We start from the raw sequence: 24,194 nt of genomic DNA on the forward strand, positions 1-24,194 counted from the left end.
TTTTTCTTGGAAAACTTTCTTCAAGGCATGTTTCTTTCGGCAGCAGTTCTATTCACTGCCGCATGTGTTTTTTAAAAGTGCAGTGCTTTACAGATATGTGAACAATGTGATACACAGCTGAGTTTGGAACAGATGTTGATGGGAAATTATTCTAATAAAAAACTAATAATAAATCTGAATAGTAAACCAAAGACCTGTTCATAAAATACTTACCCTTATGACAGCAACATCTTTGGCATTGTCTTCTTTTAGCAGATCAACCAATTCCTCTACATCAAATACTCCTGTCATGCCCCCTGAAAATGTGATTTTGTTAAATACGTTTGTTTTAACAATAGGTCACAATTTCCACCTTTTTCAGAATAGGAAAACTTGGAACAATCCACTCAAATTACACAAGGCGTTTCATTATGTAATTCTGAAATAATTATGTTACTGGAATGTTATTAAAAAAAATAACATGCATGTGCTTTCCTTTATGTCTATTATTTATGTCTATTATGGACATCTTGTTCACATAAAACTCAACTCAACAAGTGCCGTGTCTTGGATGTTGGCGGTCATTTGCCTCCACCTCTTTCGGTCTCTAGCCGCTTGTATTAGTTGACATAAGCACTGGTAATTAAAACATTTTCCAATATAGAGGGGAAATTGTGCTCAGACATGAAATTAAATCAACTTTCAATTAATATGTAAATGTGATGGGGAACAAAATGGCCTTATTTTGTAATGGCCTGAAGAAAAAATAAACATGGATATGGGTAGAGAAAAAGGAGTGTGGCTGCAACTACAAAGGAAGCTACAGACATGCCTCCTTCAAAATGGAATGTGAAGTAAGTAGGTCATGAGACAAGGAACATGTGTCACTCTCTTGAAGGTGTTTAAACAAATGTACTGTGCATTCTGCAAAGACCCCACCTAGAGCTGATCAGTTCAACAGTTTTTCAATTTCCATGGGGGAATTTTAATATGGCTTCATGGTTTAGCTTTTCCAGATGTGTATATAACTGTGGTTTAGACCTATATAGTAAGATATTTATGCTAAAAATTCAGGAACAAGACTCCTAAAGTAATCTAGTACTATTCTTTTTACCTTTCTTAGCTTCATAAGGTTCCAAAGTAAAGTTGCTTGAGCCAGCTGTCTTTTTTCCTCCTTACTTATAGGTTCTCATGGGACACGGGGGAGATATCCAATGCCCTTTTTTCAATATCCATTTCAGATTTTATCCTAATTATTGTGGGAGTATTAGTAGGTCCAGGGGGGTTAGAAATAACTATCCATTGGTACAATAAAAAAAATTACAATACAATACATACTTGAAAAGGCAAATGATTAAACAGCCTAAAAATTTTCTAAATTACACTATTTAACAAAGTGGAGTTCCAGAACTTCTAGTATGCATCACAAGTTTAGTAATTTTAGAAGCTATTGGTACTTACTGTCATTAAAAAACTGGAAGAGGACAAACTGAGTATTCTAAAAATGCAAAAAAAGACTAAAATAGGAAAATGTATGAGTATCAGAACTTGTTAAGAAAAACATGTCCTGTTACTATCTGAAATATGCAAGTAATGACACATGAAGACAATGAGTAGGAGGCACTGCTGATAAAAGGGCTGCTTGTCCATAAGACCTAGATAGGTCTTATTTTTTCATAATATGATATTTTTATTTTAAGATAAATTTTTAAATATACTTACCTGGCAGTTATATACATAGCTATATTCTCTGACGTCATGACGTCACGACAGACTTTTCGAAACTCGCGGCAATCGCCGACCATCGGTCAGGTGATCGTTACCTGTACGCCCTCTAGATAGTTACCTGGAAACCCCATATTTTCTCGCCCTCTAGTCTCTTAAGGGGAGGTGGGTGGGTTTCTAATTGTATATAACTGCCAGGTAAGTATAAATTTAAAAAAAGTTTATCTTAAAATAAAATATCATTTTTAAATATGTAACTGACCTGGCAGTTATATACATAGCTGATTGACACCTTTGGAGGAGGGTCAGAGACAGCAACATCGTTGTAAGGTAACTACTTGATAGGTAACTAAAGATTCCTACCTGCTAAGGAAGCTGACTTGACGAGTACTGCCTCTTTAGTCTGCTCTCCTTAGGAGCTCCAGCTAAGGGATGTGACCTGTGCAGCTGATGAGCTCAAAGGGGTTTGTCGACGGGACGTGACCTCTATGCGACAAAACCACCTATGCCCTTGACATGGGCTAAAACCAGGCAAGACCACCTAAACCATCCAATCCTTGCATACAAAGAGATTTGACAACCATAAAAATAACATCAAGGGTCTAACATGTAGGATTAGAGGTATCAACTCCTTCACCTAACACCGAGCCAGTGGCTACGAACGGTCCAAGGGTTCTGCAGTCTTCATATACCGTTTCTATTTGTTTCAGATAAAAAGAAGAAAATACGGAGCTGCTCCTCCAGTATGTTGTGTCTAAAATGGCTTTAAGGGACTGATTCTTTCTAAACGCCATTGACGTCGAGGCTGCTCGCACTTCATGGGCCTTTACCTTTAAAGTCTTGTAAAGCGTTTCATTGCACTCCGTGTGAGCTTCTTGAATCACACTTCTAAGAAGGCTAAAGCGTTCTTTGACATAGGCCTTTTGGGATCTTTAACGGAACACCATAAGTTGTCAAAAGTCCCTCTAACGTCCTTGCACCTGTGCAGATAACACTGTAATGCTCTTACCGGACAAAGAGTCCTTTCACGTTCCTGACCTGCAAAATCTCCAAGGGTGGGAATCGTAAAAGACCTAGGCCAAGGATTGGATGGAGTTTCATTCTTGGCTAAGAAACTTAAAGTGGTTGAACAAACCGCTTTAGATCTACTAATTCCTACTCTTTTGTCCATAGCTTGAATCTCGCTTACTCTCCTTGCAGTAGCGAGAGCGACTAGAAAAAGTCTTCCTGGTCAAATTCCTGAACGAGCTCTCCTGGATCGGCTCAAACTTGTCAGACATTAAAAACCTTAGTACTACGTCCAGATTCCATCCTGGTAGTTGTTCACTCTTTTGTTTCGTAGTATCAAAAGATCTAATTAAGTCGTGAAGATCTTGATTCCTAGACAGTCCAGTCCTCTATGTCTAAGACTGACGCCGAGCATGCTCCTGTATCCCTTAATTGTAGTAGTGGCTAGACCTACTTTAAGTTTTAAGTGAAGAAGGAAGTCTGCGATCTGGCTCACAGATGTGTTGGACGAGGACACCTTCTTCTCCTTACACCAGTTTCTAAATATCTCCCACTTCGACTGTAGACGTTTGATGGTCGAAGCCCTTCTTGATCTGGCGATAGCTTTAGCTGCCTCTCGCGAAAAGCCTCTAGCTCTAAGGAGCTTTTCGACAGTCGAAAGGGAGTTAGCTGAAGAGCGCGGGTACTCCTGCGATACCGTTTGAAGTGGGGCTGTCTGAGCAGATCTGGAGGCAACGGAAGGGTTCTTGGAACTTCCACTAGCCACTGCAACATCTCTGCAAACCAGTCTCGCGTCGGCCAGTACGGGGCTATCAGGGTCATTCTGGTTCCTTCGGACTGCGCGAACTTCTTTAATACTTTGTGTATCACTTTGAAGAGCGGGAAGGCGTACAGATCCAGTCCTTCCCAGTTCATGAGGAACGCGTCTACTGCTACCGCTTGTGGATCCGGCACCGGTGAGCAGAACGTCTGCATCCTCCTTGTCTTGTTGGTTGCAAACAAGTCTATGGAAGGTTGCCCCCATAACCTCCATAGCAATTCGCATACCTCTAACTTGAGAGTCCATTCTGTTGGCAGGACCTGATTTTTCCGGCTCAAGAGGTCCGCTCTGACATTTAATTCTCCTTGTACAAATCTCGTTTGGAGGACAATATTTCTGTCCTTTGCCCACAGCAACAGATTCTTGGCTGTCTCGTTCAGAGAAAAGGAGTGGGTGCCTTCTTGTTTCCTGACATACGCTAGAGCAGTCACGTTGTCCATGCTTATTTCCACTACTTTGCCTGCCACACATTCCTCGAATGCCTGAAGAGCTAGAAAAGCTGCCATCAGCTCTTTCTTGTTGATATGCCAATTTCTTTCGGTTTCGCTCCATCTTCCCGAAATTTCCCTGTTCCCCAGAGTCGCTCCCCAGCCTAGGTCTGATGCATCTGAGAACAGTATTAGCTGTGGATTCAATTGCTGAAGTGAAACTCCTTCTCCCAGCTTTGCTGGATCCAGCCACCACATCAAGTCTTTCTTGACCTCTGCTGAAATTGGGAAGGTGTCTGAAAGCCTTTGTTCCTTCCTTTTCCAATTTCTGTTGAGGTAAAATTGCAGAGGTCTGAGGTGCAGTCTTCCCAGTGAGACGAACTGTTCGATCGAGGAAATGGTCCCCAAAAGTCTCATCCATTCCCTCGCCGAACATTGTTGTCTCCCCAGGAATTCCTGCACCCGATTCAGGCATCGGTCTTGTCTCTCCTGGGAGGGAGAAGCTCGAAAATCCTGAGAGTTCATCAGAACTCCTAAATAAATGATCGAGCGAGAGGGCTCCAGGTGAGACTTTCCCAGGTTCACCACTAGCCCTGGTTCCCGTACTAGGTTCAGGGTTATTTCTGGGCTCAGCTCGTGTCGGCCTATGAAAGGATCCTTAATATCATTCTTTCTAGGCAAAATTAATCTAAAATTACCAGAGAAAAACAAAATTAAGAAAATGTCAGTAAAACTGACTCGCTCACTCTTAAAAAGAAGTGTCGGTATGGCAATAGGGGCGAGTGGGAACACTACCACGAGACATTCACCAATTAGAACTTCCAATCAGAATCCCCACAAGAGAGAGCTGATACCAACAGGTGATGCGGCCGCTACTACTACTACTAGAGGACGCCACGGACAACAGCGCCCCTAGCGGACATCCTTAATTATTAGCGCCAGCGTTCAGACGCATTCTCTTTGTGCTTGTGCTTTTTACGAGGAATTTTACCACCATTCATCATGGAACGTTCTGCCATCGCAACGGCTAAGTTAAGTGCCTCATAAGTAATGTTTTACTGTATTTTTGTCTTCCGGGAACCAGTATTTTCCTTCTAATAGGTCATATACGGTTTCCCGGTTGTCTCGTGGCGGCGCCATGCTGCCTCGTTAAGAATTCCCACCCGGTCCTCCATACTGGGACTTCTTATACTTATGTGGCTTAACTATATTACGTTCATCGTTTTTTAACAATCGAGTTTTAGCTAGGTTAGCCCCTTTACCATTTCTCTTAGTTTGGTATTTAGGGCTATTCTATTCCAGCCCAGCATCCCGGCTCTTGCTCTTCATCGGCTATCGCTGGCTCCGAGTAGGCTTTCTGTTCCTCGGAACAGTTTGCCTCCTCCTGGGCTTCTTTTTCTTCTACTAAAAGTGTCTTTTTTCCATCTTTACATGATTAAATTTATTCTATTTAGGGGGTGTGTTAAGGCTAGCCTAGGTGCATGTCCCATGTATTGGTACAGCCTGGTTCACGTGCCTTCCCACGGTTGTGTTTGCTGCGGCTTAGGCCACTTGCGGTCACGTGTTCCTTCGCACCTTCCCCTTCCCCTTCCCTCCTACCAGGTATAGGGAGACGCTGGGGGACCCCTTGGTTGTCATGACAACCTCAGTTGCCTTCCTCCCTCTCTCTCTGAGGTGGCCAGGGGTTCCTCCCAGCGGGGGGTATAGGGCGACCACTCATAGGGTAACCACCGGGTCCTCCGAGCGGGTAGTTGTTGAGACGGGGAGGAGTAGGCCACCCCCCCCTCTCTCTCTCCCCCGTGTTACGCCGAGACCCTCCCCCCCCCCCCCCCCCCCCCCTTCCCCAGTTGCTCAGCCACCTTCCCTTTCTATAACGAACGGAGCCTTCCGTCGCAGCGGGGCACCTTTGGTTATAGATTACTGGCTCCGCCAGCGGGCGGGGTGGTCACTACTAGTGGTCGGTTGCTTGCCTACTATATCCTTACATATCTCTCGCTACCGGAAGGGGAGCTTGCTTCTTACCCGGGCACTCTTCTAGTAGTCGGGTGGAGAAAGGTTTGATGTTATTGTTATTTTTAAGGATATACCCTAATTTTACGATGATTTGTTTAATTTTATTATTCATATGTTTACCATCCCCGCTATTATCCGTCGTGGTTTCCTTTTACCACCACACCTGGTTGGATTCTATCTCTTGTCTCCGCCGCCAGCGGAACAATAGCCTAGGACATCCAACCATCTTGTTACCACACGTATTATGGCGGGCTCTGGTTTAATCTAACTTTCTCGCTCCGGCACCAGCGGAGCAACTGTTAGGCTGTAAGTGTTCTCCTGATACTTATGTATCTTTCCACTTACAGGCTACCAACTGTCAGGTCCTGGGATGCAACGCGACGTTGTACGACCCCCTGGCGGCCACGATGAGTGCAGGTCTCACGCTCCATGTGCCACGCCATACAACGATATGATCGTTTTTTCTGGCAACCCGGAAAGCCTGCGCCATCTGCTACGACCTAGTCAGTCAGCTGGTGAGGGGGTAAGTCGATTATAGGCTTCTTTATCATTTTTACTAACAACTCTTAGACATAAGTTTGTTAACCCCGTTCCGCCATTAGAAGCTCATCTCACCTTTTCTTTCAGGCTGCTGGTGTGAGGGAGGTTGCCCTTGCTACCCTGAAAGCGTGGGTGGGCGGCTTCGGGAAGAACGCCGCCAAAGGCCAGCCTTACATCCTAGACAAGAAGCTGGCCGTCCAGATCTTCCCCGCGGGCAAGTCAACAGGGTATGTTGACCCCTTGTCCGCAGCCCCTCTCATAGCCTCCATCCAGCAAGAAATGCAGCAATCTTTCGGGGTCGTAGCCACACAGGAGTCGGTCCCGGACGTCGCTACCCTGGACCTCAACATTGAGCCTATGGCGGTAGGGGCAGAGGATTTGTTGGTTGAGGTAGGTGTGTTGGGCGCCCAAGGTCTTTCCTTGGGCGCGCCTGGATCTTCTCCTGTCCCTTCTTCAAGCGCTTCTTTCCAAGGCTTTGTGGGATCTGAGATCCCTACCCGCTTCCGCTCTCTCTGTACCCCCAAAGGTGAAGGGACAGAGAGAACCGAAGACCCTAATTAAGACGACTTCTAAGAAGTCATCTTCGTCTTCTTCGGCTAAGAAGTCTTCGACTTCTTACGCTGACGCGTGAAGGCCAAGCCGAGCTCCTTCTTACTCGAAGAGCTCTAGAAGCAAGGCTTCTAAGTAAGCTAAGGCGCGCTAACCCGCCGAGCCAATGCCTTCTCCGGCCTCCACCGCATCCACTCCGGTAACGCCAGGTGGGAGGAGCGGGACCCAGCACTTTGATCCCACTGCTTTCTCAGCAGTGGTGATGCAACAGGTGGGCGAGATGGTCGGCTCTCAAGTCTCCGCCCTGGGACGAAATTCGAGCAGATGTTCGCACAACTGTCGAGCACTCTGTCTCAATCGGGCCAGTCCATCCAAGATCTCTCTAACAGAATTAGAGAGAATGAGGGACCGAGTAGCTGGGCTCTCTCAGGTCCCCCTTCCAGTCTCCCCAGTGCCAAGTGCTGGTATTTTCCAGCTCCCGCCATACGATTCTCTGCCAGCTTTTCTCTATGGAGAACCCATGGAGAAGTACCGCGTACGCTCCATTTAAGGATGGTATGATCTCTATATCCCGGAGTGTGGAACTCGAAGGATTGGACTTCGAGTTTTATCCTCCGGGTTTGACGCAGCCTTTCATCGGCTATGCTAGGCTGACTGTAGCGGCTCTTACTAGGGAAGACAAGATCTCTAGGGAGGATGTTCTCTACAGTAGGGATCATGCCAACGGGAATGGGTTCACTGCCTTGAAGACTGGGAGTGCACAAAACACCAAGCTCCAGGCCTATAAGAGTCCTTTCACTATTTTTGCGACGGAAGAGGAGGCTTCTCTTCCGTTCGCTACAAAAATAGTAGAGAGGACTCTTCAGGCAGTCCTCAAGGATGAGCCCATGCCACAGCTAAGGATGGCGGAGTCTACTTCTCCGCTCTTCCCAGCTTTTGGAGAATTGTGGGAGAACTTGCCAGCCACGTTCACGCTTGTAAGCTCAAGCCGGACTGCGCCATGGACCAGTTCGGCGAGAAGCTCCCAAGGCTGCCTGATTCCTTGATTCAGGCGGAGTTCGACGCGCGAACTAGGTTTTGGCAGGTCCCTCAATTCACTGATCATAACGGAGATGGCTGCTCTCTCGTATGGTACGGAACCTCTGTTTAAGATCTTGGCCAAATCCAGCTTCAGACGGATGCTTTTTGACTTCTTCCAAGCTAGGAGGGGAATTGCCGAAAGCACGCTTCTGCAGGAGTGCACTATTAGGCACGAGCCTAATAGACTCCTGGCTTCTAGCATGTGGGGAGCGGATCTCTTCCCAGAGTCCGCTGTAAATGAAGTACACCACGAGGCTGCTAGGCTCAACCAGAGCCTTAGAGCTAGGTGGGGTATTTTCATCCAAGAGGAAGCAAGAATCTGTCCCCACTGCTGGTAAGAAACCAAGAAGTCTGGTAAAAGGTTCCAGCCTTACCAGAAACACCCAGCAACAGCAGCAATTTGTTCAGGCCGTCCCCGGTTACCCAACAGGGACAACCTGCTAGTTCTAAACAGAACCAGCCCATCCTCCTGCTGTCTCCTCAATCACAACCTTCGACCTCCTACGCACTCTCGCCGGCCTTCAACCCTATGTATGAAGGTCAGGCTACCTCCCTTTAACAAGCAATCGAGAGGTAGGGCGAGAGGCTACTTTCGCCAGCGTGGCGCAGGAAGGGCGACAAGGAGCAAGCAGTTCAGAGGAGGGCGTGGTGGTCAAAACCCGCCCATCAACAATGAGGCTCCCCAGGTAGGAGGGAGCTGTTCCTCTTCCGTCACAGGTGGGGGTTCAGCAACTGGGCACAGAGCATAGTGTCCAAAGGATTGGGTTGGAGTTGGATCAAAAGATCCTCCTCCAATCAAATCATTCCGCCAAATACCATCAAAGGAATTGACAGATTACGCGGAGGAACTCTTCAGAAAGGAGCTATTGCGAGAGTCAAGCATCTAAAATTTCAAGGTCGCTTATTCAGCGTGCCAAAGAAAGGCTCAACAAAAAGAAGGGTAATCTTAGACTTGTCAAAGCTAAACTCTTTCATTCGTTGCGACAAGTTCAAGATGCTTACCCTCTCGCAAGTAAGGACCTTACTTCCGCGTGGAGCCGTCACATGCTCCATCGATCTTACAGACGCATACTATCATATCCCTATAGCCAGACACTTCCGCCCATTCCTAGGATTCAGGCTAGGAAATCAGACATTCTCATTCAAAGTGATGCCCTTCGGTCTGAATGTAGCCCCCAGGGTATTCACGAAAATAGCAGAAGTGGTTGTGCAGCAATTGAGAACTCAGGGAATCATGGTAGCAGCATACCTCGACGACTGGTTGATCTGGGCACCAACTGTCGAGGAATGTCTCAAAGCCACCAAAAAGGTAGTTCACTTTCTGGAACATCTGGGGTTCCAGATAAACCAAACGAAATCCAGACTTAACCGCCGGGAGTCTCGTTTTCAGTGGCTGGGAATCCAATGGGATTTGTCTTCCCACAATCTGTCAATTCAGTGGCCAAACGGAAGGAAATAGCAAAATCTGTCAGGCAATTTCTCAAATGCAAACAAACATCAAGGAGAAACCAGGAAAGAATCCTAGGGTCCCTTCAGTTTGCTTCGGTAACAGATATCCTCCTGAAAGCAAGGCTAAAAGATATAAATCGAGTTTGGCGATCGAGAGCAAACGCCAATCTCGAGACAAGTTGTCAGTAATTCCACAGATCCTTCGCAATCAACTCCGTCCATGGTCAAAAGTAAAGAACTTAGCCAACGGGTACCCCTTCAATATCCCCTTCCAGTGTTAACCATTCACACGGATGCCTCCCTGTCCGGGTGGGGGGGGATATTCTCAGTTCAAACAGGTTCAGGGGACTTGGTCAGTTCAATTTCGCCAGCTCCACATAAACGTTCTGGAAGCAATGGCAGTATTTCTTACCTTGAAGAGACTGCTTCCCCCGAAAAAGTCTCATCTAAGGCTAGTTTTGGACAGTGCAGTGGTAGTTCATTGCATCAACAGAGGAGGGTCCAAATCCAAGCATGTGAACCATGTCATGATAGCCATCTTTGCCCTAGCAAACAAACACAAATGGCATCTGTTCCGCCACTCACCTGGCGGGGGGGGTAAGAAATGTGATAGCAGACGCTTTGTCCCGGTCAGTTCCTCTGGAATCAGAATGGTCCCTAGACGACGGGTCATTCCAGTGGATATGCCGGAGAGTCCCAGGTCTCCAAGTAGATCTCTTCGCCTCACAAGCGAACCACAAGCTCCCTTGCTATGTGGCCCCCAACCTGGACCCTCTGGCTTATGCCACGGACGCCCTGTCGTTAGATTGGGATCAGTGGAGAAAAAGTTTATGTTTTTCCTCCAGTGAATCTTCTCTTGAAGTCTTAAGCAAGCTGAGGACTTTCAAGGGAATAGTAGCTCTGATTGCACCGGACTGGCCCAAGAGCAACTGGTATCCTCTTCTTCTGGAATTGGGTCTCCGACCTCAACGGATTCCCAATCCCAAGCTGTCACAATCAGTACAAATGAGGACTGTGTTCGCTTCCTCAGGAATTCTTCAGACCCTAACTTTATGGACTTCATGAAGTTTGCGGCTAATAAAGATGCTAATATTGATCCACAAAATATTCTCTTCCTAGAATCAGATAAGAGAGAGTCAACTATTAGACAATATGACTCAGCTGTTAAAAAATTAGCATCCTTCCTGAAAGAATCAAACACTACAACCATGACAGTTAATCTAGCTATATCCTTTTTCAGATCCCCTGTTTGAAAAGGTTTAGCAGCTAGCACTATTACTACTCATAAATCGACTTGAAGATCTTTCAGTTAGGTTTTCAGATAGATCTGACTGAATCTTATTTCACGTCTATTCCTAAAGCCTGTGCTAGACTTAGACCTTCTCAAGGCCTACTGCAGTTTCATGGTTCTTAATGATGTCCTCAAACTAGCTTCAGATACTGACAACTCGTCCTGTACATTCATAATGCTTCTTAGAAAGACATTATTCTTATTAAGCCTAGCTTCAGGAGCTAGAATTTCAGAACTGTCGGCTCTATCCAGAGATGCGGGTCATGTGGAATTCCTCCCTCAGGAGAAGTTCTGCTTGCTCCGGATCGTAGTTTTTTTGGCTAAAAATGAGGATCCTCTTGCAAGGTGGGCCCCTTGGAAAGTCATCCCACTTCCGCAAGACCCTTCTCTTTGCCCAGTATCAACTTTAAAGAGCCTTTCTATCTCGTACATCCTCAAGATCCTCAGGTCCTCTCTTCATGAGAGAGAAAGGTGGTACCTTGTCAGTAAAAGGTATTAGACAACAAATCCTTTACTTCATTAAACAAGCCAATCCTGATTCATTTCCCCAAAAGCACATGACATCAGGGGAGTAGCCACCTCAATTAAATTACTTTCAACAAAATATGAACTTTGAGGATCTTAAAAAGTATACTGGATGGAAATCTCCGACAGTCTTTAAACGTCATTATCTAAAGTCCTTGGAATCTTTAAAATTTTCAGCAGTAGCATCGGGAAACATTGTTTCTCCTGATACTGTATAGTAGTTGTAGTTCAGATCCAGGTCTCCTTTCTGCCTACCTCATCCAACCATTGGGCCTCACCCTATCGCCATGCTACTCGGATATCCTAGCCTTAGCCGCTGAAATCATATTAGTGGATTGTCCCTTATTTTTTTGCTAGGGACATCCACACCTTGTACTGATAATGTACTTCAGTGTACCTACCCTTATTTTATGCTAGGGTAGACACAATGTGTCTGTATATTTTGTAAATAAGTTATCTAAGTAAATCTATTTTGTTAAAAATTAAAATTACTGCATTATTATAATTTACTGTGTTTATTGTAATTTTAAGTACTTTACATTACTAACTTTCTTTTATGTTACTGTTTAGAATAAGTTAGACTTAAGTACTTAGTTATATGCTGTAATTGATTTACTTATATTATATCCCTCATTTTACAACTGCTTTTCATTTGTCCTTTTTTCCCATCTTGTCTGTTCTCTGGTACTCTTTCATAGGCCGACACGAGCTGAGCCCAGAAAAGGGATTTTGACGAAGGAAAAATCTATTTCTGGTGATTGGCTCGTGTCGCCCTATGAAACCCACCCTGTATTTGTTTGCCCCCCCCTGCAGGACAAGATGTTTTTAGATTAAAGGGATGTCCCCCGCTATGGGGCGCTGTTGTCCGTGGCGTCCCTCTTAGTAGTAGTAGTAGCGGCCCGCATCACCTGTTGGTATCAGCTCTCTCTTGTGGGGATTCTGATTGGAAGTTCTAATTGGTGAATGTCTCGTGGTAGTGTTCCCACTCGCCCCTATTGCCATACCGACACTTCTTTTTAAGAGTGACGAGTCAGTTTTTACTGACATTTTCTTAATTTTGTTTTTCTCTGGTAATTTTAGATTAATTTTGCCTAGAAAGAATGATATTAAGGATCCTTTCATAGGGCGACACGAGCCAATCACCCAGAAATAGATTTTTCCTTCGTCAAAATCCCTTTTTCATATCCTCCAGACACTGTTTCTTGGAGTTGGCCCTGAGAAGCCAATCGTCCAGATAAAGAGAAATGCGGATCCCCGCTTCGTGTAGCCATTTGGCTACATTCGCCATAATAGCTGTGAATATTTGTGGCGCTGTGCTAAGCCCGAAGCAAAGAGCAACCCTGAACTGGAAATACTCTTCCTTCGAATAAGAACCTGAGGTACTATTTCCGAGAAGCTTGGGTGGATGGGGACATGAAAATAAGCATCCTGTAGGTCTAATGAGACCATCCAATCTCCCGGTCTCAACGCCGATAGCACTGATTGCGTTGTCTCCATCGTGAATTTCGTCTTCATGACGAAGGCGTTTAGAGCACTGACGTCCAGAACGGGTCTCCATCCTCCCGAGCTCTTGGGTACCAAAAACAGTCGATTGTAGAACCCCGGATTCTCTTGGGGTGAAACAGGTTCTATCGCCTTTTTTAAGAGCATAAGCTCTACTTGTTCTTTTAACGCGAATCTCTTGCTGCTGTCCTTGTAATTCGCTGTTAAGTCGAGGGGATCTAAAACTATGGGAGGTTTGGCGTAAAAAGGGATCTTGTAGCCCTCCCTTAGTATCTGAAGGGTCCAGTTGTCCACCCCTCTGTCCCTCCAGGCTTCCCAAAACAAAGAAAGCCTGGCTCCTATTTGTGTCTGAAGGACTGTCTGATCATGGCCTCCTTTTGGAAGGAAGCTTGCCACCTTTTCTGGAGGGCTTTCTAGAAGTTCCCGACGTCCGTCGGGCTGTTTTCCTCGAAAAAAACGTTTTGTGGTTGTTTCTCCTCTCTCGCTCTCTTGGCCGCAAACGAAGAAGGCAAAACCCCACTGGCTGCCTTCGATATTAGGTCCTGTGTGGTCTTCTGAGTCAATGAAGTGCCAATATCTCTAATAATCTCCTGTGGAAAAAGAAATTTCGCAAAGGGGGCAAACAAAAGTTCTGCTCTTTGTACCTGTGTGACCCCTTTAGTTGTAAAGGAGCAGAGAAGGGACCTTTTCTTCACGATCCCTGCCGTGAAAATCGCTGCCACTTCATTAGCTCCATCACGCAAAGCCTTGTCCATACAAGACATCACACTCAGAAGGTTAGAAATGTCCGTTGAATCCTTCTCTTCCACTTTCTTGGCGAGAGCAATCAGAGACCAGTCTAGAAAGTTCAGGACCTCAAACACTCTAAACACGCCCTTCAGTAAATGATCGAACTCTTGCATCGACCACATCACCTTCGCTGCTGTTAAGGCGTGTCTACGATTGGCATCGACGATACTGGGAGGAAGTCTGCCCGAGAGGAGGCAGGTACTCCCAGGCCCAGAACTTCCCAGTCTCGTACCAACGCTGATTTTCGAAGCCAATCTTACAGGAGGAAAAACGAAAGCAGTTTTGCCTCGCTCCTTTTTCTCTTTCATCCAGTCGTTCATCTTCACAAGCGCTTTCTTGGCCGAAATGGAAAGAACCATCTTAGTAAAGGCAGTCTTATTCTGGGTTCTTCCACAAAGGAACTGAGATAGGGGAGAACGAGGTGCTGCGGGCTTGAAATCCGTTTCAAAAAGCTCTTGAAACAGAAGCATAAGAGTCTTATAGTCGGAAGGAGGAACTTGTTCTTTCGTCTCCTCTTCCGAAACTACCTCCAACATCTCCGAAGGTCTCTCTCCGTCTCGTTCCGCATCGGATGATGTAGTTAAAGCCAAAGCCGGAGCGTCATTGGTCTCGATGCGTTCCTTGGCACCAGAAACCGCCGAGGCGTCATGCTTACGAGCGTCGGCGTCACGTCCTTCTCTCTCACGCGCGCTGGCGTCATGCTCTTTGCTCTTACGCGCGCTGGCGTCGCGCTCTTTGCTCTTACGCGCGCTGGCGTCACGCTCGGAAGCGTCATGTCCGAGTAAATCGGAAGTGTCCTGGTTGTCTGTGTTCTTCTTGGCGTTGACGCTTCGCGAAGTCTTCATCACTCCCTGGGCGTCAGACTGACGCTTGGGTTCTTGCAGCTTTTCCATAAGAACAGACAGCTGCTGTTGCATATCTTGCAGCACATTCTTGGCTTCATTGTCCCTCGAGGGAGAGGGTATCTCGTCAGATTCGCCCGCCTGAACTGCAGCCGGAGGAGTCGATCCTTCTAAGGCTTCCTGAGGACGTTTGGTATGAAGCTTCCTAGGTAAATCCTCCCAAGTCGAAGGAGGAAGAGGAGCGTGCATTGAAAGCGCTGTCTTGCTCTGTTTAGCTGGTGAGGCTTCCGATGACGAAAACCTCTCCGGAGAACTCCAGAGACTGCAGCCCGGCAGTTGCTCATCTGATGAGACCTCACAAACACGAGGTAATTTCCTCTTGAGAGGGCGAGAGGAAGTAGAGTGTCGCCATCCTCGACGTGGGAAGACGTCATCGGATGACGAACCAAACACACTCGACGCGCCTTTTCTACGGCTGTCTGAAGCAACCTTGGAAGCATCAGCAGGTTTGTTTGAGGGCACGCCCGACCGGATACTAGAGCCTCTCACCTCCCTTAGACTTTCGAATTTACGTCTCCCATGGGTCCAGGAGCTTGTAAGAGGTCTGGGTCTAGGAGCGCGACAGGACTGATCGGACGCACCCTCCACCACACTGTCACTAACACTAAACTTATCACTTACACTGACTTTAGCACCTGCACTTAAAGCACTTACGACAGTCCAAGTGCGATTGCCCTGCTCAGTAAGAGAGGCAATCTGTTGTCCCATTTTATCAAGCACCGCTTGAATACCTGCAAAGGTTGAGTCCTTCGCCCCCGACTCGGAGACAGGTTCGGGAGCTGATACTTCTACTAAATTACGCTCAGAAGGAGCAGGGGAAGGAACTATGGGATTATCTACCACTTCCTGATTCGTTGATGAACGGGAAAGGGAACTCTTAGTTCTTCTAATTCTATCTCTCTCGAGCTTACGGACATACCTGTCCAACTCCTTCCACTCCTTATCATCCAAAATCAAGCACTCATCACATCTATTCTCAAAAGTGCAAATTCTACCCCTACAATTCACGCAAAGTGTGTGGGGATCAAGAGAAGCTTTGGGAATTCTAACCCTACACCCCCCTTTACAGCAGACTCTATACACAACTCCCGAGTCCGACATTGTTAATTGAGTAATCCAAAAACAAATCCAAAATCAATCCAAGTCAACAACAGCGAAAGCCAATAAAATACTTCACCCAACGATGAAATACTCTAGCGAGTACGAAAGACCTATCGAGGAGCCCACAACAACGAAGTTGCCGGCTTGGGCGACAGAGAAAATATGGGGTTTCCAGGTAACTATCTAGAGGGCGTACAGGTAACGATCACCTGACCGATGGTCGGCGATTGCCGCGAGTTTCGAAAAGTCTGTCGTGACGTCATGACGTCAGAGAATATAGCTATGTTACATATTTAAAAAGGTTATTTCTCATGATCAAAATCCAAGAAAACATGTGTAAAAAGCAAGGTTTGTTTATTGCATTAGCACAGAACTATTTATTTTTATATAAATTTCTCTTCAAATAATTTAAACTAAAACATCTCAAACAATAAACCTTTATTTGCACAAGATAAAAGCCTAATTTCAAAACCACTATAATTTCAAGACATAATGGTCATGTTAATTAGCATAAATTTGCAATGCGGCAAAACTGAATAAAAGATCTCAATTATATCACTAAAAAGAAAAATAGATTGTAGTAATGTCTACTTACTTTCAAGGTAGATTTCTTCCAATGGCTTTTCCTTTTCTTCTATCTCTAAGCCTTCCTCCAGTCTCTTCTGTTCTTCATCAAAGTCATAAATGATATTAGAAGAACCTTCGGCAAATCTCTCATATTTCTTAGAAGAAAACTGACTCCATACTTGAGAGGCTAGTAACAAATAAAGACTGTTATTATACTTATAAAATCTTGAGAATAAAATTATAGTATGTTTTTTTTACAACAAACAGTAATGGATATGATCTTGAAAAGTTACATGGAAAGGTTTGATCTTCAATTACTGAACAGCAAAAACTACAACAAACATCAGTTTCTTAAAACCAAATAAGTAAATTCAAACATAAGTTATAAACAATGAATGATATTATCAGTATCAGGTGCTCCATGTTCTGAGTCTCCTGCATTCAAAATTATATTTTATCTTCATCAAATAATTCAGAATTAATCCTATTTTGCATACTAATGTGTTTCAATATCTACAACTCTTATCACAAACACAAAATGGACATTTTACCTGTTAATTAAACAAAGCTATTTTCCTTTCCGAATATGCATCTTGAAACAGTCTGGTTCAGAATTAGTTAAAGATATGTAATGATCTTTCAAAATATTGGCTACTGGCTCTGATCTGGCTTTCTTGGAATGCAGTATGTAGTATGTAATGTTATTTTAGTTCTTATTTTTTGCCTCTGTTCAGTTTCATTACAATACTTACAGGGATGTGAAATAAAGAAAACCAATACAGTATAATATAAAAAGACCATATTTTAAACAAAAAAGACCTTATTTTAAATATTTTTATGTTTCTTTTTTAACATAAGCCAAAATTCTTTATAAAAAAGAAAGTATACATATTAACAAGCAGAAAAAAGTGCATGATTTATAAATGCAATGCATAAGTATTAATGTGTACACACTTAAAGTGAAAAACATATGTATGTAACCCTACATTCTGCATTAAGTATAATACTCTGGAGTACTCCATTAAATAAACATCAACAATACCATCCCAGAGAAAGGGAGGTTGACACAGTAAAAGATGTGTTTTGTAATGTGATCCATGTGTATGTACATATAGACACACAGACAAAACTTACCTTGAAGCTGACAACATATAATCAACACGAATTAAATACAGTAGGTGCATGATAATAAAATTACCAAACCTTATTGTATATGTACAGTAAATTTGTGTAATTTTGCCTTCAAGATGAGGGAGTGAAATGTAGTGTGGCCCTAATGTGGTTGTGGTGACACAGGATATTTTAGTCAGTATCAGAATCACCAAATTCCAATGGTAATGGAATAAACAATGTTCAAACTCAACTGCATTCCTTTTCATCACAAATCTTAAATTTTCAGAGTAAGTGCTTATACAATGAAATAAAGAAGCATGGTGTAATCACTTCAGAAAATATTTATTTAAGGAACTGTTTCAATAAGTCTGATTAACAATGACTCCCTATTTTTTGGTACCCATTTAAAGGCAATTAAACTTCTTTTACTGACAAAACGTAACATTTCACAGCATGCACTCACACAATGAAACAAAGAAACTGAGCAATTACTTGCAAATTTCACTTAAGGAACCAGTTTTTTATATAATTGATTAACAACAATTTGCAGTAGTGTGACTGCCATTTTAAAAAACTGTACTGTACATACAAGCTACATTGTTTAACCAAATTTCTGAGATGAGCAAAGAGTGACACTTCCACTTTTGAAAATTTACTTTTTAAGAATGAACTTAATATACAGTAATGCAAGTATATAGGAGTACATTTTATTATGTACCTATACTTTACACTAATTACAATTTTAACAAAAGAATAAGTAACTGCAATTAATTTACTTGCAAAAGCAAGCACACAAAAGACTGCATTGATTCACAGCACATGTCCTTGACAAAGCAGACAATAGGTGCCGAGTGACAGATTAAAGAATACATACTCACAAGTTTAAACAAGAAAGAGTTGGTCACATGGATTAATTTTACTATTGGATAAATCAAGCAAGCTTACCAGATTACCATATTTCTTTAAGAACAAACTCTCAATTGTGTTTGTTTCAGATGCTACATATTATGATATACACTACATATATTCTTACAGAACACACAAAGGTCCTGAACTGTGACTAAGTTCTACAGATCTGAATAACCATATGGGTAAAAAAAGGGAAAGAGTACAGTACTGAAAAACAGTAACAAACAGTAAGTAAAACAATGTAAAGCATAGTATCATCATGACAGTAGTAATTAAGAGTTGTAAATGTGCTAACAAGCAAAAAATAGTACCAACTAAATCAGTAAATAAATAAAAGATTAGAATAAACAAGGTAAAGGATGTACACTTGAGTGTAGTACCCTTAATAGTAGACTGCTAACCAAACCCATGGAAGACCATGGTGCAAGCCATGGTTTGAAAACCGGACATGATCACCACCTGGCACAAAGCAGCTAGCAAAATGACAAACAACAGAGGGAACGGAATGTTAAGAGCTACAAACTACATTGTTAAATGTTAGTTTGGTTTATATTGTACATAAAATGAAAGCATGCCTACCTGATGACTTAAGTGTAGAAGAATTTACATCATCTTTGTTATTTTCTGTTGCTAAACTAGTATTAAGCTGGCCTTCACTGGCTTCATATTTGGTTTTGTTGACATTGCTGTAGCTGAAAAGATCTGCATTTGCCATAGATATGTTTCTACATTTCTGAAGTGCAAAGATTTCCTTACTTTGACATCTTATAACACTAAATGACAATGTAGTCGCTCTACAAAGACATAGAATTCCTTGCATTATACCTGAAAAATAAGTAAATGCGTTTTAACTTCAGTGTTTAAAAAGATGACCTAAAAACATACAATTATCAGTAGAACTATAAATTTGTCACTCACTAGCTAGGATGAAAAAAAAAAGTCAATCAGAAAACAAGTTTCAAATAGAATATATAGCATATGATTTTAATTCTAATAACTAATTTTAAAATAATCCTGACTGTGATTTCTGATGCAAACTGTTGAGTTCTTATATTCACAAACAAAGTTTTCCATAACTATTGTGAAAAAGTAGCATAAATGACTGGGCAAGAGGTATATTAGAGTAAATAAGCAATAGTTAAAGGTAGCGCAAGCTTAGTAATACAGTGCCTGTTCGAAAAAATGTCATCTGTAAGCCAATCTCTATTCTCCCTGTACTCTCCAAACTTGCAAAAAAACTTATTTCTAAACCACTATACAAATATGTTGAATCTAAAGGATTGTTAGCAGATAGCATACATGACTGGGTAAGAGATATTGGAGTAAATCAGCAATACCTTCATGCACTCTCCTGGCAAAAAGTTCTTCAGTCTGAATAGGTCAACATTGTTATTGGTGACTTATTCAATAGTAGCCTTATGAAGTTACCATACTCATAGGCAATTTAAATAGTAAGAAGGGGACACTGAAAACCTAATACTATATAATTAAGAGAAGTTTAATTGAACTTTCATGGTGAGAGATCATGATTGGCAATAAACGTTACATATATACGCTAACATTGTTCAAATGAGTGCTGGGAAGGCTGGGAAAGATGGTGGATTGTCTGTGGTTAGACCAGCCAGCCACACGATTGCCGCCATATTGGATTTCAAAACTGCCTTGAAAACATATTTTAAGAAGAGCTCACATGCTTATTTTAGTTCATATGGCTTTCATATATCACATTATGTTGACGAAACTTCAATCTTTTGAATTGTATGCTTAAGTTGTAGTAACTGTATTTGTTTCACCAATTATACTATATTGAGTGAATAAAGCCTGGCCAGCGCGATGACGATGGATCGTCCGCGGTTGTTTACCCTATTGTATTATTCGGTAAGGCCAATTTTACATGTGTAAATTCAGATGAACCCAAATAATGTAGGGTAGAATATCACAGCAGGCCAAGCAGGCCACCTACAATCAACGCAAGCCACCCTCCGAAAAAGTACATTATAACGCGTCCTGTCACCGGAGATGGGCATCAGTCGCGACTTCTTGTTGGTGAAAAACGGAGCTAAAGACCTCTACTCTCCTTTCGAAGTAAGTATTTTCTCCAAAGTTAGAAATTAAGGCCAAATTTTAAGATTTAAACAGAGGGTACTGAAAAGGGTGGCTACGGCAGTGGAAATCTCACCAAAACGCTTTAGAAATTTTTACTTACAACTAAAAATGTTTCGAAGATTGACGCTATCTTGATGTTTACGGAGTCGCTTGTGTCAACAAACTTCCCATTTCATGTGCTAAATCTGCACACCACTTGTACCCATAGACGCTGGGGCACTTTCATCACAACAATCGTAAACCCACCTCTTACCAGCACTTATTCGTACTTATTCAAGGGGACTACGGCATTCTTTGCGGCGTTTTGCGCTCTTCAATTGTTTATCAGTGTTGTCAATTGTATGTGTTTACCCTCCAAACTAGGTATAAGACTTACACAAAAAAACCGGAAAGGGGATGTGAAATTAGCGTATCTATTTGTAGTATATATACATATTAGAGCAATTTTATCATTACTGTATTACTATGACAACTAGAATTCATCGAAACAGCTTGTAAATGCATCGGCGTATGTGTGACGCTCCACTAGATTGGCAACAATGAGCCATTTTTCCTCACGTCGTCTGCTCGTAAGTATACATCCGAAACATTTGTAATTTTTGGGGGTTAATTTGGTTGCAAAAAAGGGATAATGGACATGAATTAAATAAACATTTTGAAGTAGAGTTAAACTAAATATTGAGTAAAGTAAACAATTAAGGGAATAAAGCTTTGCATCTCATAATCAGTGTTGTCGTCTGCTGCTCGTAACTTTGTTTACGGAGTGAGTGGCTTAGGAAACACGAACAGCAATGTGGTTCGAGTGCACTGTGAAGTGAATTAAGACCAAAATGTGTATAATTACAATCAAATAAGCACTGTGGAGTTTCAGTTGTGATGGCAGTAAGGATAAACCACTGATTACAAGGTAGAATGAATTCAGTTTTCCAACCATAACCCCGGAATAACAAGTTTCATACTTTCACTAATATAAGCAACAAAATGTTGTTTTATTGTGCTGATTACAACTGCAATCTTGAGTAAGATCAATAAACATTACATACATACGCTAACATTGTTCAAATGAGTGCTGGGAAGGCTGGGGAAAGATGGTGGCCGTCACTGATGAGAACCGTCCATGCAAAACGTAGCCGCCATATTGGATTTCAAAACTGCCTTGAAAACATATTTTACGAAGAGCTCACATGCTTATTTTAATTCGTATGGGGCTTTCATATATCACAATATGTTGACGAAACTTCAGTCTTTTAAATGGTATGCTTAGAGTTGCAATTGTATTCATGTTTCACCAATTAAATATCGAGTGAATAAGACCCGTCCACCGTGATGAGGGTTGGCCTGTCGTGATATTCTACCCTAGGTAGCCTATTCTTGGTAAACCAGGATGATCAGCAAAATTAAGTTGTAATCTTCAGTCTTGTCAATAAGTAATTACCAAATCTTTGATGGCCCTCGAGACCATGACCAAGTGCATAATTGGCCCTCGAAAGGAGTTGAGTTTGACACCCCTGAGTTAAAGGAATAGGTATCACAGTAGGCTATTAGGCTACTCCTAGCTACCCAAGTCAGGCTACTGCTAGGACAACATAAAGCCAGCATTAGCCTAGATTAGGCTAGTTCTAAGGCTACCAATGGTGGGTTGAACCAAATTTCCTTTCTGATCAACCTGAACTAGAAATACCTGCATCACAACAAATAAGAGGTTTATAGATACTCACCCAGTAATTTCCTGTTCCACAGATACTCAAATGCAGTGTGATGGGGTTCGTTTCATAACATTCTAAGTTGAACGTTAACAATCGTCGAGAATGATATCCATTACTCTGGCCAAAATATGAGTATAAACACAAAGAATATTGATACATGACGCAGAATCATCGATGAATAAGTGAAATGTTGTTCTTATATCCGTAATTTTGACAGAAATTTAGAGAAACTTTGTTTTATAATGTGAGCTCGTTAAAGGTCTCGGATAAGTAATATGAACGCACCCTTAAGTTTGTTGTTGTTCATCCTAACGGGGTTTACTTCTTCTTCGCTTGTCTTTGCTTGACTCCTTCAAGTCAAGACTTATTGAATGATAACGTCCAATGGTGATGGGTGGAAAATGTAACGCTTTTCTTGATCCCACTTGTAGGAAAATGTCAGTTAAATTTTCTTTTATATGATTATTAATTATTACAGCTGAATTATTAAAAATCAGTTATTGACTTGGTATGATTTTACGGGTGTTATGTCTGAGACTCAAACGTTTATTATTATTTTTCTAAAGCTTGAAATGGTAATATTAGGTGCTGTTGATGAACAATTTTCACATCAAATATGGGACTCGAGAATTAATGATTCACCAGAAAGAGTTTGCCATCATTTGTGAAATCAGTGAATTGGCATTGTTACTCGGATAGGTGTACGTGTAGATTTCCAATTCGTCGCTGCCTTCGTTCACTATTCCTTGGAACTGTGAAGGTCAAAGTTAGTAGACCTTGTTGGGGATTTCAACGATGCTTCCAATGCTATCTTTTTAGCGTCGAGGTCTTGGAGAACTTGCTCATGTGTTACATTCTTGACACTGCAAATCAATTAGACCTTTAGGTACTACTTGGAACCCACCAACTAGGAAAATGGCCGTCAGATGTGGAATAGGCACAGGCTTGCCGCGAAGTCCGCACGTCACTGAGAAACTAGCTCCGCACCGGGAGGTGTAGTGGTAATTGCCAAGCAATGTTATGTTGCTACACTAACTAGACGAAATAGTCATCCTGGTTATATTATATTAACCGTATCTTTTCTAGTATATGAGTTGGGTTTACTAATTAAGCCTTTTTAGAATTAGATTTACCCCTTTCCGAAATTCAGGTGCTTCATATATTTTGAAACATTACGTAACTTTAATGATAGTAAAATTTAGAATCGAACGAGATACGCGGACAATGTTCAGTCCTGAAGCTGGTTTGTTACATTCGATATATATATATATATATATATATATATATATATATATATATATATATATATATATATATATATACATATATGTGTGTGTGTGTGTGATTACTGTTTTATATTTATTTCTTTACTGAAAACGGTTGGTTTTGCATTTATTTCTTTGCGTTCCCACAGAGTAAGTTACAAGCTCCATAAATCCTTCGATATTCATAAGTAGTTTATTCTTTCTTTTCTTTTTTAAGCCACATTTGTCACTTTAGGTAATATGCTGTATGTTAAATCAAACGTTTGCTGAAGTATTAATGATAATAAACAACCAATATATAACATAGGTCTAGGCTTAAAAATCAATGCCATAAACATTGTAAACTGACAAAAACGATATGAAACATGTAGGTCTATATGCCACCTTTTATGATCCGGATATTTTGAAATGAGATATTTCCCCAAGAGAATGGACGGCATATTATGCATGATTTATGGTATACGTGTGCCAATCCTAAGCCAAACGAATGCCCTATTCAGGGCTATGAGTTTCAAAAAATTGGAAAAGAGCACATCATAATTGGTCCGTTTTTTTTTTATCAGTAAGCTCACATTAATATAAAGAAAATCCACGATTATAATACACCACTTTCTAGCATAGTGATATCGAAACTTATTCAGTTATAATCAGTTGAATCACTTCAACTAATGAAATTGTCTAATACATATTTGCAGTTGGTTTCTCAAAAAAATAAATAAAAACTCGTTACAACATGACTAAGTTTTACCATTAATTTTAAGTCAGTCTTCAACCTAAGATTTCACAAATTAACCAAATTTTACTAACCTATATATATAATTACAAA

General features: G+C 42.0%; 1 protein-coding gene across 2 annotated transcripts in view; it reads right to left on the reverse strand.

Moving 5' to 3' along the window:
- The window catches only part of LOC135201423 (uncharacterized), a 57,157-nt gene extending 34,099 nt beyond the window's left edge, over positions 1-23,058 (reverse strand). The window contains exons 1-4 of one of the 2 annotated variants that reach the window (XM_064230331.1): positions 22,389-23,058; positions 18,871-19,116; positions 16,298-16,456; positions 214-296 (exon numbers count right to left, since the gene is read on the reverse strand). In XM_064230331.1, the coding sequence (XP_064086401.1) occupies positions 214-296; positions 16,298-16,456; positions 18,871-19,116; positions 22,389-22,410 (510 nt within the window). In that variant the 5' untranslated portion in view covers positions 22,411-23,058. The other variant, XM_064230332.1, reaches the window with a different exon arrangement.
- Positions 23,059-24,194: the final 1,136 nt, after the last annotated feature.

This window comes from Macrobrachium nipponense, chromosome 28 (genome assembly GCF_015104395.2).
Source record: "Macrobrachium nipponense isolate FS-2020 chromosome 28, ASM1510439v2, whole genome shotgun sequence".
NCBI classification, from domain to species: Eukaryota; Metazoa; Arthropoda; class Malacostraca; order Decapoda; family Palaemonidae; genus Macrobrachium; species Macrobrachium nipponense.